At 32.0% G+C, this 21,539-nt stretch overlaps 2 protein-coding genes across 2 annotated transcripts; both read left to right on the top strand.

The window, feature by feature from the left end:
• Positions 1-425: 425 nt before the first annotated feature.
• PGO_031900 (hypothetical protein, conserved) lies at positions 426-11,186 on the top strand (the record flags this gene model as incomplete). Its single annotated transcript, XM_028686174.1, has 5 exons — positions 426-3,311; positions 3,557-10,050; positions 10,286-10,342; positions 10,524-10,634; positions 10,952-11,186. 5 exons carry the CDS (start codon positions 426-428, stop codon positions 11,184-11,186), a joined length of 9,783 nt encoding a protein of 3,260 aa, XP_028541975.1.
• Positions 11,187-14,300: 3,114 nt separating this feature from the next.
• On the top strand, positions 14,301-20,932 carry PGO_031890 (protein kinase; the record flags this gene model as incomplete). Its single annotated transcript, XM_028686173.1, has 5 exons — positions 14,301-19,659; positions 19,783-19,938; positions 20,191-20,282; positions 20,446-20,529; positions 20,858-20,932. The coding sequence occupies 5 exons, from the start codon at positions 14,301-14,303 to the stop codon at positions 20,930-20,932; spliced, it is 5,766 nt and encodes a 1,921-aa protein (XP_028541974.1).
• Positions 20,933-21,539: the final 607 nt, after the last annotated feature.

Here is a 21,539-nt window from a genome sequence, read left to right as displayed (position 1 = left end):
TGTATATTCATATATATGTGCATTCATATGTGCACACAGCAAGTTCAGAAGATAAGCAGAACAACTATATCACAAAAACTTCCATATGGAGGCATTCCTTTGGGAGGAATTTTTATTTTTATTTTTTCTCCACAAAATTAAGTTAACAAGTCACCTGATTATGTCTCTTGCCCCTTCTATCTCTCATTCCGAGCATAGGGTACTACTTTTTATAGCAGTTAGCGATATGCAGCTAAAACTGTAAAGAGACAGGTAGCAAGATACGAGAAAATATTTACCCATATACCCATCAATCTATATGTCACTATCTACCCCTACATATATATACACCATATATAGAGATATAGAAATATATAGATGTACACTCGGATATGTGTACACATGTGCAGTGAACAAAATAACAAAAGGCTCAGCGAAGGAAAAAAATGGGCCATTCATTTGTATTGAAGAAACAGGAACTCTCAGTCAACATTGACATGAACAATGAAAGGATCGAAGGAAGCACATCCATGAGCTTGGCACTGTATATGCCTATTTATTATCTCTATGATGAGGAAGATTATAAAAGTTGCAATTTTGACATAAATAGAGTGCGAATTAGGAGAAATGCAAAACGGCATGGAGGGGAGAATATGTGCGTAGAGGAGGATGAAGAAGAAGACGAAGAAGAAGATGAAGAAGATGAAGAAGAAGACGAAGAAGATGAAGAAGATGAAGAAGAAGACGAAGAGGAAGGAGTGGAAGACGATGATGAGACCACAGATGAAAGAGACATTGATGAAAATGAAAATTTCGAACAAGGAAAATTCGCAAATACTGCTGAAACTCTTAACTCGAATAGCTTTACAAACCCGAGCAAACGTGGAAAACGTGGAAAACATGGAAAAGGTTCCAAATTAAATCAGCCAGATGAACCGAGCATAGAGAACACAAGGGACGTGCCCCTGCTAAAGGATAAATGTTACGCGAAATTTATGAAGAAGAAAAAAGAGAAAAAAATATTTGTTGTTCTTCAAATCCCACACAATATCAATTCTAGTACCTACAAAGATGTTAAAGTTAATGGAAACTATCAAAACAGGTACTATGTCATATATACCAGCGTTGCACAGAACAATAAATCATACGTTGAAAATGATCAAGTTACCATGGGATCTATGGGAAAGGGGAACGACAACGAAAAGGAGAGAGCACTGCTCAAAAAAAACACTTCAAAATGGAAATGGAAAACAGGAGAGGTGAAATGCAAAGAACGCGAAGAAGATGTGGAATGCAAAGAACGCGAAGAAGATGTGGAATGCAAAGAACTCGAAACAGATGTGAAATGCAAAGAACGCGAAGAAGATGTGGAATGCAAAGAACTAGAAGAAGGATACAAATGCAAAGGCGAACTGGGGGAAAATAAACACCAACCAAATATCATAGACCTTCTGTCTTTAAATAAATACACGGATGAGAACTATCAGAAGGGAAATAACTATATGTTCATAATTCTTGATGATGAAATATGGAACAAAGAAAAGGAAAAAAATTATACCAACTGGCTAGATTTCTGCAAGGGAGAAAAAGTTATAATAAAGAAAAAAGAAGAATACAATATAAGAATTAATATAGAAGTAAGTTTGAATTTTTCTTTTTTCAATTGCACTTCGTACTATAACAATATATATTTTAAGAGGAATGAAAGTATACTTATAACACTGCAAAATTATGCCTGTAATAGTACTTGGTTCCCAACCCTGTCAAAAATAGACAGTATTTATAGTAGATGTTCTTGGGAATTGTCATTCAAAATTGAAAAACCATACTTTGTAATATCATCAAATAGCTTAATTAACCTCTATGAAATTGGCAATAATAACTTTTTTATTTACAAGTCCACCAATAAGCGCGGAAAATTGTATCCTCATCAAATTTCTCTCTATGCTGGTATTTTTGATTTCCTACATTTGAATAATTTAAATTTTAAAGATTTCCAAAAAATAAATTATGAATTTTTATACAAAACTGACAACCCTTCTAGGAATAGTAAATCTTATTCATTCGATCAACACAGGAATGTCAAAAATAAAGCAACCGCTGCCAAGGCTGAAAAATTAACTGAAGGTCTCATCCCGTCGAAAGAAAATATGTCCGTTTTATCTAATGCAAGAAAAAGATCCTTTGTTAATTTGTACTATAACGATTCAGATAGCGATGCAAGTGATGGAAAAAATAAATTAGAAATAAAACAGACTCGTGGAATCGTGAACAACCTACCCTACCCGACCAATGTAACTAGTAATCAGCAGAACTTGGATAATGCCCATCTTGATATAAAAACAGAAAGAGTGAAAGAACATTTCCAAGAAAGAGAAGAAGCCACATGTAAGTATCAAGAAAGATGTAGTACAAAAAAAGAATGGTTTTGTTACTATGAAAAGGTAAATGATAAAGTAGTGCCCAATATTTTCATCTTTACCCTAAAAGGATATAAAAACGAAATGATACTTACGAATTTCCATGTTGGATATATATTAAAGACTTTTCTGGAAATAAGTAAAGAAAGTTTCCCATTTGATAATTTAATAATTTTATTTCTACCTCTAAATTTTGTAAATTTTGAAAAATATTACAGTTCAGAAAATATTGAATGCTCTATAAATTCGCATATTTATGACGATATGAAGAATGGTTATAACTTATTTTCAAATAGTAATTTATTAAATTCAAAAATAGCAGAACCGTATGTCTATCTAAATAACAATAAATATTTTACTTTTGGAAATGTCATCATATTTTCTACTCATATTTTGCATTCTATCTATGATACGTTATTTAATATATACATATATAGCTACAAAATCATAATGGCCGAAGGGTTGTTATCACTCTGTTTTGACCATTATGCATATATAGTGAAGAAGGAAAATATACACCTTGTATATATGTTGAAATGCTTGGCTTTGCAAAAATATATGGAAAGTATATTCGGATCTATAGAAATGAATGTGATTTTTTATGAATTAAGGGAGAGATATTGCTCTATGGTTGAACTTTTTGGAGATGTCAACTTATTTTATTGCTATAATAAAGAAAGAAAAAAAAAAAAAAAATCTCACATAACACCTAACATATGGAATCAACACATCATGCAATATTCTTTAAACAGTCTGTTCTTCCTTAAAACTTTTCTCTGTATTAGAATATTTTTTAACATTATGAAGAATTTCTCCTTTTGCAACTCTATCCATCAGTACTGTTTTTCCCTTTTTTTCTCATACATCAAGAGGAATCAAACGATGATATCCTCATCCAAATTCTGGAAAAAGGTATGAAAACCAATATACATACATCTAAACGAGACTATTGACCCAATGCTTATAAATATTTCATATGGGTATATATACATCCTATTCCTTTTTGTTTATAAAGCATGTACATCGTATCCTCATGTGGTTCATCCAATTCATAACGGATGCCATAAAATCGCACTTATTTTTGCTTCATACTACAAAGTGCATTTGAAACCTCCAATTTGGTATACTCCATGACGAACCCTTTCTTTATTATACAGGTCCTCATGGAGTGCACGAGAAGGTACATAGAAAACTACAAACAATTACCTAAGAACAAATTCAAAATGAAAACAATAAACCTGGATGTAAACTCTAAAATATTAAAGACGGAAGAACATGAACAGTACAAATTATTTGAGAAATATTTCACCAACTTTATTGAAACATACATTAAAGGGTATGGGGTATGTCAATATATTTTAACATTTAATGTTCATCTACAAAGAAAGGGAACATCTATGGATAGCTTTAATTTTTTGATTAATCAGAATTCAATTCATCCATTTTATTTTGTGGATGAAAATTTCAACTCTGCATATTTTCTTGCTGAAATATCTTCGATGAGTGTGTACAACGTCCTCGAGCTGAACAAGCAAATAGATTCAAAAACTAGCATAGATATAGATGCAAGAAAAGGTAGCAATAGGAAGAAAAAAATGGGGAGTCTTACATATCTGGATAAAATATACTACGATAAATTATTTGAAAAGTATTACACAAATGACCATTACAACTACGAATACCATCATAACAATATGGAGAAGCTTTTTCTATCATATTTAAAAACAAAAAAAAGGCATCATATAAATCACATGTATGAATATCCAGAGGATCAATTCAGCAAAAAAGCAAATAAACTGTTGAAGAAATATGTAATAAAAAAGAAACATAAAAATGGGTTCTTCTGTCTAAATAGTAAAATTAAGAATATGCCATTATCATCTTGTGAAAATGATACCATGGATTATACCAAATTTGTCAGTGGAAAAAGCAACATCGCTTATAACCCCAAAATACTGCAAGGACATGTAAACACCGAAGGAGATCATGTAATATCTGCAAAAGAAGAAAAATTGGAGAATGGAAACATTAGTGCAAAACAAAACGCTGTGTTATTGTTCGAGACTAAGACACAAAATGCTGAAACTGAGGATGCACCAATTGGTAATAATGCCTCTACTGAAATTGCCATGAATGAGAATCAAAAATTAGATAAAATAAAAGTTAAAGAAAAATCTTTTATTAGCACAATGGAGAATTATGGAACGAAAAAAAAAACAAAACTATTGAGTACATTCAAAATAATAAGGAAAAAAAGTCGAAAACATAATCACAAGGGTGGAAAAAAAAAAAGAAAAAAAAAAAAAAATTTCAAAAGGGAAAAAAAAAGCATAAAAATTAATGAATTAATCAGAGAAGATAAATTAAATAAACAGATGAAGATAAACAGAAATTATATTCTTAAAAAGAAAAAAGAATTAATTAATTTGCCATATTCAAATTTTGATAGCTTAGAACTCATTGCAAGAGATGGAAATTTCTACCTTGGTTTTGGGTATGTAGGATCCGATAAACTTAACTTAACCACGGGCAAAGGAAATCTTTACAATAATATCATAGCATTCCAAAAATTTAAAAATTGTAATGTTCAAAAATTAAGTGAGTTATGTATAGATAAGCATAATATCCATGAGTATAGTACGACTACACCTTTTCACACCCATTGCATATACCCACAGTGGAAAACCATTTTTCGTTTATATTATTACATACACCTGTTGAATAAAATTAACAAGAAGAAAAAACTTTTAAGCACTGTGAATAATGCCCTTGATTACCATGTTAAGGAAAATGAAATTGACATTTTCGATTATGAAATTGAACTGCAGGGGAAGAAAACGCATAAATCTGACAGGAGCAAAAAAAAGAAGAAAGAGAAAATGAAGAAAAAAATGAAAAAAATGAAGAAGAAAATGAAAGAAATGAAGATTAAGAATACATATAGAAATGGGAATAATCAAACACATCATGACATCTATCCATGTCAAAACGGAATCATGCAAACACAGCAAAAGGACATGAACAAATTAGATGTGCAAAACTTCGATAGTAATTTGGAATATCCACACCAGATAATTCAGCAAAGTTTGCACAATTCGTATAGCTACAATAATCAGAAAAGAACAATTAACGGATTGAACTCGGTGGATGCAGAAGAAGGAAGCGAGGTAGGTAGAGGTAGAGGAAGCGGAGATGGCGAAAGAAACTTTTACGAGTCTGGAGAAAACAGAGGTTTGGTGGATGCCTCACCCCATCTAGTATACAACATGAACGAAGATTCTTTTAGCAGAACACATGGATATCCAAACGCAGTTGATCACGTGGAGATTCAAGCAAACCTCATGTCGAATGACTTGATCTCATATAAAGTGCAGGATAAAGATGATTATAATATGAATAGGGAAAATTTTGAACATTATGCAAAAGGATTTAATAGAGACATACAAAAGGAAGAAGACACGAATGAAAATTATCGCATGGAGAAGAGAAACAAAAAGAACAAGGAAGAGGGAAAAAAAAAGAAAATAGAAAAACGAAAGAAAAAAAAAAACAAGGAGAAGATAAAAAGTATAAAGGATGTGCTAATGAACAATAAGATGCATACAGAGAACTATCTAAACCCATATGTATCGAATAATACTCCCATATCAGTTGATGAAAATAAATTTTTTTTCTGCTTTTTAAAAATTGAAATTGTGGAAGATGATGGAATAAGAGTTGTAAAAAAAAATTTGTTAAATAACATTATGCCAACTCGATTTAGTGTAAATGCTAGACCCGAAAAGGGAAGGAAAAAAGTAGCCTTCAAACATGAATCCTTATATATGGCTAAAAATGAAGAATATATTAATAGAAATTCTATAGATGTAATCGACAGTTATATAAACGAAACTGTCAAATTTGTTGGAATCACAAATGATAGTGACAAGTATATGATTGAATATTGTAAGCAGAAAGTGCTGAAGAAGGATAAATCTTTGATGTGTTTGGATAACAGAAAATTAGTTGCAAAAATTTGTAGTAAAAATAAAATACCCCTTCTTTGGATCCGTATAGATAATGATTTTTTCATTCTAGGTAGAATTAGAAGGACGCAAAGTGTAAGCATGTGGATTCAACAACTTTTTAATGATAACAATGTTTTTGCGCAACTTGAATCTTCTTTCGCCTTGGCATTTATTCCTTTTTTTTTTCTTCAAAAAAATATTACAAGTAATGTGGGGGGAGGAACCGTAGCTGTATCAGGAGGAGGAGGAGATTTTGAGATTGATCGTGGTATACATATCGATCATACCCTTACTATGAATCTCTATGATCATAAGAACATGCATAAAAATGGGAACACGAATGTACACACGAATGTACACACGAATGTACACACGAATGTTCATTCAGGTGAGGTTGCCAACGATGGTGTGCACATGTCTTCCTTTAACAACCACCTCCAGTTGAACAATGGAAATAATGAAGAATTTGGGATAGATAATTCCATGCAATTCATCAAATCTGTACTCAGCACAAACAAGAACACAAAACATAAAAAAAATGATTACCTGTTTGGAAACATTGAATTAAACGCTTCAACCAATGGCAATCTGAACAATCATATGATGTATGATCGCTATAATGCTACACATGAAAAAAGCAACCATAAGAATCATATGCACAATACTGGAAAGGATGGGATATCGTTAATGGGTAAAAATAATATGATTAAACAACATACTTCAAACCCAAAGAACATAATGAACAATATTGTGAATGCAAATTATGTAGACGATGAAGAACATATGAGAGAGAAGGACGAAGAAGCGATGGCAGATCAAAATCTAGAACTGTCAAACAGAGGCATGTATAACCAAGTACTAAATAAACATAATACAAGAAATGATGAGGATAACATGAAGAGGAAATTAAATGTTAATGTGACAAACGATGGGCAAAACGATTTGTTAAATATGGATAGACTTTCAAGTAATAGCAGCAGTTCAGCAAGTGAATCGGACATTTTGGATTGCAATTTCTCAACATCTACTATTGAAGATTTGAATGAAGACATAAATGGAGATGTGAATGGAGGTGCGGATGGAGCCGCAAATGCTGACGTGAATGCATCAGAGCGTAATTATTCCTCTTTTTGCTACAAAAAACAGAAAAATTACAAGAAAAAAAAATGGAAAAATAAAATATCCCTAGCAAATATACCAATAAATGCAGAAGTTATCAAATGCTTATTCAAATCATTAACGTCGAAATATTTGCATTATATGGTAAAAATTAGGTGTATTTATTCTCTATGTTTTATTCATAACAAATATATATGCACACAAAGAATTATTCAAAATTTATTTTTTGAATATTTAAATGATTTTTATGAAAATAACTTGAATCAAAAAAAATTTATGCACGCATTTTACATTGCTCTCTCTTTGCTAAGGAATAAAAATAATAGAACACCCAAAATGATTATATTTTTACTGGCTCAGAAATGTGCCAATTTTGTTTACTCCCTTAACCTTAATGAGAAACATCACTTCTCACATGATGAAGGTTCTGAGACAGAAACACATCAAAAACAGAATTGTCCATATCATAGCTCTTCAACGAATAATGAAAAAAATCCAGTTATTAAATATTCACAAAAGGAGGAAAAAATGAGCTTGTCCAAAATATCCTGCTCAACATCCTTCGCAGAAATATTTCCTACATCTGTTATCCATGAGAGAAAAAGTTATGAGGACACTAATATCAGGCAGAAAAATATACAAAAGGAATTATACAGCCAAATTGAAGACAAACTTACACCAATTACACGACGTGTGAACAATGAGGTGGAGGTAGATATTGTGGTAGACAAAATTGCATCTCTAACTCGAGATCAGTGCATTTGCATGAAATACAAACAGTGTGATAATGGTGAATGTAATAATTGTGGAAATAATAATGGCAAATGCAATGATCCCCTTTTTTGGGAAGGAGGATGCCACGATCGCGCGGGTTCTCTGAAACATCGCATGAAAAAACGATCTAGAAAAATTAGTTACGAAAAAGAACTAATCATTCAGAAGGAAGAAGATGAAGACATCAAGATGATTCTAGAATGCATTGGAAACTTAAAATTCAAGAAAAAACCGAACGATATTATGCATAGCACGACAGAAGACAATCTGAGTAAAAACAAAGAATACCTATTTATGGAATACCTCTCGAATTCTGTGCAAAATCCAGGTAGAAACAGCTGCGCAGAAATATATATAAACCATTTATCTAATAAAAAAAAAAAAAAAAAAAATTATCATATATATGACTTTTATGATATCCATATATACGATAATGAAGACAAAAAATTGCAAAATCATTTTTTGAAATTAAAAAAAAAAAAAAAAGAATACATAGAGGAACTAATAAACATTATGTTTCTAATATACCAGCTGAAGAAATTATCCCCTTATTTACATATTTCGGATTGGGTTATAATAATTTTACTTAGAACTATAGCACGAAACAGGAGCATTCTTGATGCATTTAAAAGAAAAATGTATTGTGATTATAAAGACCATTTTGATTTTTGCCAATTTTTGCCTAATTCTTATTCCCAAGCAGTTATGAAAATGAACACTTTTATATCTTTCAGAAATGAGAACTTTTTTCGACTAGAAATTTTGAGAGTTCTTATCCATTTGACACTTCAGGGGAATATTCGCTTGTTTCAGATTTTTTACAAATCCTCACAAGAAGATCTTCCACATGATTCAAAGTGTAATCAGCAAAATAGTATAAATTGTGGGACAAGCTCACCAGAACAGGGCAACAAAGGAAGGATCAACACATCTGTGAACAGAAATAATGGAAGAAATGAAAATTATTTCTTCGTATCTACGTACACAAACTATGTAGAAAGAAAAACCATATGTAGTCACTTGCTGAATATATACACAACTCTAAAATTCTGCGATCTAATTTTACAAATGTATGAAGAAGACGCTGAATTGGAAATGTTAATATGGAATAGTGTCTACAACATGCTTCTAACATTCCAGCAAAAATATCCATTCTTTTTCCTACCTTTTTCGAAACATTTCTCAAAATATTTTAAGGAATATCAAAAAAAAACCTATACCCCTTTTGAGTTTTATTACCTTCTCTATGGTATAAGCGAAATTAATTGGTATGAAAAAAGAAAGTTCATAGGAAACAGTCATTCGATATACACTAATAAAGATAGTCATTTTAAAAATATGAAAGAGCAAAAATTAAATAATGGATACTACAAGACTGATCAAAACTTAATAAGCATTCTTAGCAGAAAATGTTACACTCATTTATTAAACCCAGGAAAAAATAACGACATTCAAATTTGTAAATATAACATTGTTGGTTATATCAAATTAATCAAAATTTTAAAAAATGTTACACATACAAATAAATTCAAAAAAAATTTTATCCAAATGAGTTACATAAGTTACGTGGTTAAATATGTACATTCTTTTTTACGAACATTAATTATTACTCGATCAATGGAAAATGTCAATTATTTTAAAAATTCTATTCTTTTTGAGTTGAGAAATATCATGGCCTTTTTCTTTGGATATGGAATTCCACCCTGCTACACGAGCAAATATCCCCATATCTACAGGCCCCACTACACACAGTAATTTTTCTTTTCAACCATAGCACTTCTCACCATTATTTCTACAGCTGTGTCTAAATATATTTTCTCTTCACCTGATCATGTGCATGTGTCGAGCATACAAACGGTATCAGACACACATCTTCATATTGTTACCTTTTTCATATCGTTACTTTTTTCATATCGCTACTTTTTTCATATCGTTATTTTCTTCCTTTTTCTTCCCTTTTTTTCTCAGACTCCAAAAAATAACCAGCAGAGGAGTCCAAATAAATGACCTAATCAAATTTCTTCGCACATATTACGACAATGAGTAAGCGCAAAAGGGAAAAAATAAAATAATAATGGCATAGCAATACACATGTCAATAATAGTATGTCTACAGTAACATACCATCTCAATGCAACGACCATGGAATACTCATTTAAAAAGTAAGTCCAAAATATGTCTCACACATCAAATGCAAAATCCTCCGAACCAACCTTCCTTTTCAGCAAATTACTCGAATGGAAAACAGTCGCTTCGGAATTCATAAACGTTTTAAAGAACATGAAAGAACTTGAATTATTTGTTGACAGCCCTACTATATCATTACAACATTTCAAGTAAGTACAAATGCATAAAAAGGATAGATAGAGAAAATGTATAGTAGGCACTTCCCTCGAAAAAAAAAAAAAAATTCTCACACGAATATATGTGTGGATCAACATATTATATAACCATAAAAAGTGTATAAGGAAATGCCTTCTAATATGTGCAATACGTACCGTTTATATACATATGTACATGTATGTATATATATATATATATATATATATATATATATATATATATATATATATATATATACAAGCAGATGCACATCAAGAATGACCCCCCATCCCCTATGTCCTCATCCATATGCGCGCACGCCTTTATGCAGTTTTGCCAAGGAAAACATTTGGCTCATCCTAATTGGTGCAAAGCTAAAGAACGACATTTATAAACTACCAATGGATTTAAAAAGAGACATAATTCTGCTCTTAAAAAACATCCGCCTAGTAGATGTGTGTCTAGGGACCAATCATTACGAGCACGTCAATAACATTTTTACCGTTTGTTGGTTTATCATTGTGAAAATATTTCAGAATTACGAGAAAAGTAAGAGGGGGCCGTGAAGAGAAGTCAAGCAGAATTGTCACAAACTTGAGGAGGATTATCACAAACTGGAGGAGGATTATCACGAAGTCCAAAATGATTTCATGTATGACTCATGTGAATGCTGTTCCGTTTTGATAGGTACTTATACTTACGCAATTGTGTTAGAGGGTGATGCTTTTTTTCTTAATCCATTTTTTATTTTTATTTTTACTTTTTTTTTTTTTTTTCTGCCAGGATATGCACTTTTTTCACTCACAAGAACGAATTATTGTTTTTATGATTCTATAAAAAAAAAAAAAAAAAAAAAAAAACGGACGATGTGCTATTTGAAGGAATATCTTGATGAAGTTGAGAAAAATGTAACTGTAATTTTTTTTTTTTTTAGCGTGTTTATATTATAGCCACTCTACATTCTTGGTATAAACACAAATATGTGTGTATGTAACACCTATATGAAAATGAAATGCGTGAAAAAGAGCTATATAGGAAAAAATAAAATAAAATCTTTCGATTTGCCGCTCAACCGTGAGATGCTAAAACCAGACAAAATGAAACAATGTGTGACAAGACAACAAACTTACAGAACAACACTACCAAATGGGGGGGGGGGAGGGGAAGGAAAGAACGAAATAGTACCCATATATCGAGGATAAAAAATAAAATAATAAAATAAAATTTTGCCTAATGTGTTACGAGACTTAATTACAAATAATTAATTTCTATTTGTCCTACAGTTCATGCGTATCAGAAGCATTTAATATGGCACCTTTCATTTTGTTCAATTCATCAAAACTTTTTTCATAATATATAGCAATTTTTTTACCACAGGACGCATTATCCAGAAACACATTTCTTCCCCCATCCACCCCACTTCCTTATGTGGTACTATGAATTCTTTTGTTATTTCTCCGAATCATGATAATTTTAGCAAAGAATACAGAAATTTTCTTCACCGTGGGCTCCTTTCGCATACTTTTGTTGTCCATTTCTACTTTTTCTTTAATTTATTGGCTCATTTTATTGGTCATATTATTTACAATTTTTTCCCATCTATTCGACGTTATTTCTACGCCTCTTTTCCGTTTTTTTTTTTTTTTTTTTTTTTTTTTTCCCTTTTTGTGTGCAATTTGAGGGAAAAAAAAAATAAAATAAAATAAAACTTTCACCTTTGGTTAGTGGGGAAACGGAAAATAGATTGAGGGAATAATACCCAATTTTATTTTTTTTTTTTTTTTTTTTTTTTTTTTTTTTTTTTTTTTTTTTTTTTTTTTTTTGTTTATTTTTTTTTTTTTTTTTTTTTTTTTTTTTTTTCACACATACATGTGGAGAAAATCACATTTATAACTATTTTTCTTAACTATTTGTTTTTTATTGATATAGAGGTATTTACATTTATTTGAAAGTAATTTTTTTTTTTTTTTTTTTTTTTTTTTTTTTTTTTGTTTTTTTTTTTTTTTTTAAATTATTTTTTTTTTTTTTTTTTTTTTTTTTTTTTTATGGAGGCATGCCCTTTGCGCGTATTTAATAAAAATGAGGATATTTGTTTGACATTCCTTATTTTTTGACTTTTTTTTTTTTTTTTTTTAAAGGAATAACATTTTCCAGGCATGAATTTATGCTTCTTACACCCGTTTAATTATATGCACAAGATAAAATATAATAATATATATTATACATCAATCCTCTTTATTCACGTGAAACAAGTATGAATGTAAATTTATACCTCATATTCAATGTGTCACTCGTTTCACATTTTGCTAAAGTTCTATGTGTCTCATTGCTCTAAATTTGAAATATTCTTTTATTATGGTCATTCTGACATATTCATTTTTTAATTGTATTTTTCATTCCGTGGCATTTTTTTTTTACTCCAGTTTCGTTGCTTTTCTGAGCGAATTTGTACACCCATATGTGTGTCCACTGGCATTTTAATCTGCGTGCAAATTTGCACACCCCATTGCGTATCCCCATACACGCTCACCTTTCCACTCGTCTATCTCCACATACGTGTAAGCAGACATACGTGTAAGCAGACATACGTGTAAGCAGACATACGTGTAAGCAGACATACGTGTAAGCAGACATACGTGTAAGCAGACATATGTGTATGCAGACATAAGTGTAAGCAGACATACGTGTAAGCAGACATACGTGTATGCAGACATACGTGTAAGCAGACATATGTGTATGCAGACACACATACACACGCATATATATGCATACCCACTGTCGTATGCTACTAAACTGTGTACTTTGATCAGATTAGCAAGATAAAATAATGGAGGGAAGTAAAACACACCTTAAGCTGTCTTCACCAAATGACAACATTTATAACATGTGCATACATGTATCTACTTATTTATATATAATTTTTACCGACTTTTTATTTTCATTTTATTTTTTTAATTTATCAAAAAATGAACACCCTTCTGGCTACGCACGCGTGTAACATATGCACATTTGTAAGCAACATCACCACCAGTACTAAAGGGGGGAACGCAAAATATTAAGAGTAGAGTAAATGCTAAATATATATTTGTCTTTGTGCCTTATCGTTTTACTTTTCATCATCTACTTCTCACCATTTACTTCTCACCATTTACTTCTCATCATTTACTTCTCACCATTTACTTCTCCCAATTTACCACTCAAGATTTTTTTTTTTTTTTTTTTTTTTTTTTATGTATCCTTTTAAATCATCTCTCCAGCCAAACGTATGTAGCCACATGTTCACATTCACGTGTCTGAACAGTAAATTATATCGGTAGTCGTGTATCCTCGAAAACATTTTGATAACCCACATCTGTCGGAAGCATGAAGGGGATCAATGAAAAATAAAAATGTATTTTTCTAGAAGAGAAGATAAGTATTTGCACCTGAACAATCATCCAAACATTTGGGACAATACATACAATAAGTATTTCAACGTCAATCATACGGCTAATACACAGGGGATTGACCAGACTAGCCCTACACATCCTAATAAGCAATTTAATCGTGCTGGTAACGACCACGTAAGCATTGGGCGCAACATTGCGAATATTAGCCTAAGCAATCATAGAAGGAAAAGCCTTAACGAAAATAATTCTCATGTGAATGCAAAAAACCAAAGGGATTATATTTCATCAAAGATGGGACAGAGGAATGCCAAAATACAGAAAGAGGGAATTTATGATATTAATAATGATATATGCAACAACAGGTACAATAACCTCACGTACAATAATACCAGTGAAATAAATCCAAGAAATTACAATTTTAATAATATAAAAATTATGGAGGATGAGGAAAACTACAGTTCCAATATGAACAGTGCAAACAATGCCACACACCTGTCCAATGTGAATAACTCTAAGACTAGCAACCATCTCTTTGGCGTTCACCATGGTAAAGCACCTCACAACAGTCAGCAGAACAGTCGCCTTAACGGTCATCAGAATAATCACCTTAACGGCCAGCATAACAATCACCTTAACGACCAGCACAACAGTCACCTTAACGTCCAGTATAACAGCAACCCACAGGATTATCGAAACCCAATTAAGGCTAAAAATGATCACATGAACAGCCACTATGCACAAATTAATAGAGAAAATGGAGAATTAGATGCAGAGTTCATTAAGAACAATGTCTCAAATCCATATCATCTCATGAATAATAATGACATGGGATATATGACTCAAAATAGAATTGTCAACCGTGACACACACAGTCCAAATATGCACAATGCAAATACACATAATAATCAAGTTAACCTTCCACCCAATATATACAAATATAACAACAAAAATTTAGATGACAAATATGGCGAAATGAAGAACAATTGGGGTAACACTAATTATCTTTATGGTGCCATGACACCATCAGCCAATGTCACTAATAAGAACAATATGAACCCATTTGATAATGATGGGAAAATGAACTCTCCTTCATATGGTAACCATTTTAACATGAACACATTACACAACAACTTCAATAATAATATTGGTATGCATAATGATATGGGAATTCGTCATATGGAGAACAATGTCCATGCAAGCAACGATGATTATGGAAATAACTATGCAGGTTTTGCAAAGTATGATGAAAATTACAATGTAAACTTGGGTGATAATCAATATAATACATCTAGTTACTCGAAGAACAAAGTACCAGAAATAGATGATATTATTAAAAAGTATACAGCCAAGGAAAACCAAGAAGAACATTTCAAATTCAATTGGGACCATGGGAAAGCTGATGTGACAGGTGGAATTCACAAAGACAGCAACAAGCATGTTAGAGGTAGTGATTTTAGAAATTACATCTCCAATGAAGATAGAAATGGGAACCCAACAAATCAAGAGAATCAGTCCATTTCTGTGAACCCAGCCAACACAACTAGCCACATGAATCTGCCTAACCCAAATAGCCACATGAATCTGCCTAACCCAAATAGCCACATGAATCAGCCGAACCCAAGTATCCACATGAATCAACCGAACCCAAGTAGCCACGGGAACCAGTCAAAATACACACACAAGGCAAATCTGCTGTATCCAAACATTTTATCCTTACGAAATAAAGAAAATGACGAGGAAGAAAAAAAAAGAGAAAAAAAAATTAATCTATTAAAAAATATAATCGTTACAAGCCCGAAACAAAAATACAATTTCAGTTTCAATGATGACCTTTATGAAAGTTTACCTCCTCATGAACAGTTCTATTTTAACACAAGTTCAATTGCAGATTTGAATCAAATATCTAATGTAAATAATGATTTATTGGGAGAAGGAGTTCAAAACAGGGCAAATGTAAATAATAATATCTACGATGATTTTAACACATTCGAAAGGATGAATGAAACACCAGCTATAATGAACCAACACCAATCTAAGAATGAAGTGCCTTTAAGTGATGAAGATTGGTACATGGAAAAATTTGGAGAGGGAAATATTGTACGAGACTTCCACCACAGTGATAAAAACACTCATTTCCAAAATAACAGTCCTGAATGTATTTTGGACAATTATAAATTTAGTCATAATTTTCTCTCAAAGGGAGAACAAGGAAAAAATACTAACTATACATTAAGGGACAGACATATGCACAACATGAACTTATATGATCATAATATGAAGCAGAAATCACCCAATCCTATTTCTGATTTTACAAATAACACGAGACATAACAACGTACAGGATTTTCACACCAACCGAATTAATAAATTTCCTTTTTGTAATGGCATGTTGAAAAATAGATTTTCCGTGTATACAGGTGATAAGGAGGGCGAACTCTGTGATGTTAGGATTAGAGAACAGATTGATAATTTTGACACATGTACAAAAAGGGATGGGAGGGGAAAGTCTGGAATTTTTGGCCAACTAAACTGCTTCAAGAATTTTGATAATAATAGTTCTCCTATGGATGAAAATAGATTTAAAGAGCATATCGAGCAGACTGATGTGACACTAGAGGGTAGAGACAATGACATGTATAAAAAGTATAGTTCAACCAATTATCACACTTCCAACATGAAGTATGGTGCAGGTGGGACGCAGGAACGACGATCCCTAGCGATGCAAGCAAACGGTAGAGACATGCTCGCTAATCCTAACAGTATAAACATTTTCAAAAATCATGCGAGAAACTTTGATAATTACGAGGAAGAAAATTTATTTAATAAAAGTCCTATGAATGAGATTCAAAAGCAGATGAACAAATACAACCAAGAAGATACTGGAAAACCAAATAGTAAGGTTCTCAATTTTGACAACATTTTCAACACAGATATTAGAAATGAATTTCCCAAGCAGAATGAAAAATTTTCAAATGTAAAAAATTACGCCTTTTCAAATGTGCAAAATGAAAAGGATAATGTGTACAAATTCGATGAAAAAAAGAATTCCCATTTTGGCAATTACCTTTATGAAAATAAAAACTTTATACATAAGAATGGCAAAGACATGATTCGTCGATACAATTTTGATAAAAGTGGTAGAGCTCTTTTCGAACCATACAATGATACAACATTAAAGCACAGACAACATGACCATTTGAGTACCACATTAGTAAATAATTGGGACGTGAAAAATTCTAGAAATTATCGAGACTCATTACGAGGTCCTAACATCAATGGTGATCTTGATATTCATGATATTGATAGAGAGGAGGGAGTCGAACTCAGGAACAATCTAGGAGCACACGGAGACGATGAAAACATCGGTGCTATCTGTCTTAACGTGAATAATAAGAAGAATATGGAGAAATATATGGAGAAGAATATGGAGAAGTATATGGAGAAAAATATGGAGAAGAATATGAAGAAGAATAGTGATTTCCTGTTGCCCAAACCGAACCCGAACTTCTTGAATGAAAACAGAAGCGCAACAATGTTCGATGGAAATAATATCACAAATATAAAAATTCATCATCGTGAAGAAACTACGACGAAGGATAATGTGAAATATAATTCAAATTATGGAGGCGAAAAAATATTAAACAAAATGCCCAATTCTATATTTAATAATTATCATTCATTTATCAAAACCAATCCTCTAAATGAGCATTTGCAAACGTTTCCTACTTCTAACAACGAAAGGGGTGGAGTTCACAATTTTATGAGTGAAAAAAAAAATGAAAAATGTGACAATAAGGACAAAACTATTTCGGATATATATAAACACTTGAATAGAGATAATATATATATAGATATCGAAAATCAACCACACGATAACAAAACAAATGCATATATGACAAAACCGAATAATATTCCATACTCCATGTGGAAACATGAACCCAATCAAAATGTAAACAATTCAAACCCCTTTAAAAATTGTAATAAAGCAGATATGCATGCACAGTACACTAATTTAGTCACGCCGTTTAATGATGGCAGAAGCAAAAATGTTCATCAGCAAAACAGAGATTTCAATAACGAATTCGATAACAATTTCGCCAACAATTTCGCTACCGATCTGCCTATCCGAAATAACATCTGGGAAGAAAAGAATAATAAACTTGGAACCACTGGCGCGAAAGCCTTTTTAGGAATTCTGAGCGAAGAACAAAATAGATATTCCAATTTGTTAAATACTATGGGAAAATACACCGCTAGGGATGTAAGTGACCCATTAGCAAGTTACAGAAATAAGAAATCCTTCAATCTAAACAGTGCACACAATTTCAGTTTTGTTAAGCAACCCATTCACAAGCAACTCCCCCCACTGCCATTTAAAAATTCGATGAAGCAGACAAACCAGGAAGGGATGAATCAAGCCAAGTTGAAAATTTTCGAAAATGATGGCAGACTTGGAATTCCCGGAAAGGTTGAGAAAGACATAGAGAAAATAAGTGCTGCTAAAAGAATTGGTAATTTCCACACATACAATAACAGCAGTAACAATCATATGTCTAACTTGAACGGTACGAACTATAACTTCCTGAAGGGTAACTTCTCCACGTTTAGAGAGAAAGATGGAGAAAATAATGTACTGACAGAATTTACACTCCACGGCAAATACACAGAAAAGCATGACGCAATGAAAAAGAGAAACGATTTCTTCAATTATAAGGATGAATCAAAAGAGTGTATGCTAAAAAACATAAACACAAATTTTAATCATTATTCTGAACACTCAAATTTTTTGAACGAGAAAAATGCTGTCCCAAATTATTTATACACAAATATAAAAAACAAATACAGTGAAGAAAACGCGCTTGATAATGTCATGGGGAAAGGGTATTATACTCCTCCCAATAGAAACTCCTTTTTTAATAAAGTGAGAGAAGGAATTCCAAAGGATGATTCACAAACCAGAGAAAATCAAAATTTGACGTTTCTCCAAATGGAAGACGAATGGAGAAGTAGAAATTTTACTAACGACAAGGCGGAAAGACGCATATCTATGAGTAATAATATTTCTATGCTTCTCGAAAAAATAAGTGACAATTCTGACAAGAAGACTGGGGAAGGTCATCCCATTGGAAATCATCCAATTAATAATCATCCAATTGGCAATCACCCCGTTAGCAGTAATCACCTTTCTAATCATCGAAACACGGTGAACCACCAAGGCAGCGAAATTTCTAACCTGCACGTCAACACAGTTAACTACAACGACAATTTAAATATAGACACAAACCATTTTGTTATTTCTGATAATCATTTGTGCAATTTTGGCTTGTGGAGCCTATATAGATGCAAATTAAAACATGAAAATTATTCCTTCCTAATAAATATAATTGATTCCTTTTATCTAAATAGTGGAAATGGAAATGACACAGTTGCAAATAATATCTTATTTCACAAAAGACTTAGACATATAAATATTATGTCATACAAAGGAAAAACAGCTGATAAAAATAAATTGTATTTGCTCTTTGAACATATACATGGAAATATTTTAAAGTCTCATAGTACACCCCTTGAAGAAAATATCATTGCTTCATATGCCTATCAAATTGTAGACCTTCTTGAGTACATGCATGCCAATTTTATAATATTTCATGGTAAGAAGACAGTATGCTTATCACGTATTCGTTTCTGGAATGTGCACAATAAGAATAACGATTTTACAGATTAATTTTTGCATAAACCCATTCCTTCATTTCACCACCACTGTCTCCCTACAGGACTCTTGTCGAATATAATTATTTTACAAAAGAACACCAAAGAGGAGTTGTTGCAAATACTTCACGAAAAAAACAAAAACGTTAATAAATATTTTGACATTTACAAACATGGAATCATAAAAGTTTTTAACTTCGATTTTTCTAATATGGATGCTAGTAAGGAACATCATTCCGCGTCTATGCTTCCTGCATGTGTATTTTATTTTTTTGTATTCTCCCGTATCTATCCTTCCTGCATGTGTATTTTATTTTTTTGTATTCTCCCGTATTTATCCTTCCTGCATGTGTATTTTATTTTTTTGTATTCTCCCGTATCTATCCTTCCATTATGTGTATTTTTTTTTTTTTTTCATTTTTCCATGTCTATGCTTCCACCACCACCATATCCCCTTCATCATCCACTCGCAGCCGAGAAAGACTACGAATTTGACTTCCTTTGCTTGGCTGTCTTAATATATGAAATGTGCACGAAATATAACACTTACTATTCCAGCAAATATGTAAGTGTGTACCATGTGAAAAATACGCATCGTGCATTTTACTTCATTTCCATTCATGTGTTTATGCATCCACGTCTCTATTTTCCTTCATCCAATATACTGAAAGAACGCACTTTTTATTCAAAATTTCACATCATCACCTTTGTTAACTAATCTCGCACAGGAAGACCTAGTAGAACGGATACACAACACTAGTTTCTTTTTCCCTCATTTTGTTTCCTTCGAATTGAAGAACTTTTGTTATGAAGTAAATATTCACATGAAAATTGTTCGCGCGATGGAACAAGACTCCACATAAAAGGAGACCTCTTCCCTTTTTCATCAATATATTGGTGTATCGGATGTGTGACACAAATACTGTGTGAACATATGATATTTGGTAGTGGTAACTGCTTTGCCACAGTAAACTCGTCTTCTCACACACCGAAAATGCAAGAGCAAGAGGAAGAACCAGAACAAAAGCTAGAACAAATGCTAGCATAAATATCTCCTTTCTCTCATTTCATTTTATTATATTATTTTTCTTTTATTTTTATTTTATTTTTTTTTTTTTTTTGCCGTCCTCTTCCTCACAGCTGTGCTCAAAAAGGAGACCCTGCTTTAACGACCTCAAGAACCACGCGTGGTTCCAAAAAAATTTGAATTTTTAAAAAAAAAAGTATAGCGACACCACAATTTTATTTGCTACCAGTTGTATGCATAAATTTTGAACAAACATGTACTTTTGAACCTGCTCATGTTTGTACATATTTATGCACATTATTTGTTTTATCCATTTATCATGCTACTCGTCTGTTTATTCACCTGTCGACATATTTGCTCTGCTACCCATCTGTTTATTCATCTGTCGACCCATTTGCTCCGCTACCCATCTGTTTATTCATCTGTCGACCCATTTGCTCCGTTACCCATCTGTTTATTCATCTGTCGACCCATTTGCTCCGCTACCCATCTGTTTATTCATCTGTCGACCTATTTGCTCCGCTACCCATCTATTTATCAATTTTTTTTTTTTTTTTTCGTTCATTTTTTCCTTTCATAACAACTTTGTTTTAATGTGAAACTTTCAAACTCTTTTCTTAAACAGAGAAAGGAAGAAAAAACCAAACAAAATAAGACATGTTTTAAAAAATGTAGTATATCAAATTATATGTTGTCCATAAAAATAAAACATGTAATGTAATAAGAAGGGAAAATGTGGTGTGCTGTAGGATATAACATAACACAAATATGATTCGTAAAAAGGAGCTATATAAA

This window comes from Plasmodium gonderi (assembly GCF_002157705.1).
Source record: "Plasmodium gonderi DNA, contig: Chr03, whole genome shotgun sequence".
NCBI classification, from domain to species: Eukaryota; Apicomplexa; class Aconoidasida; order Haemosporida; family Plasmodiidae; genus Plasmodium; species Plasmodium gonderi.
The sequence above is the reverse complement of the archived record's forward strand: the minus strand, read 5'-3'. Positions and strand labels throughout refer to the sequence as shown.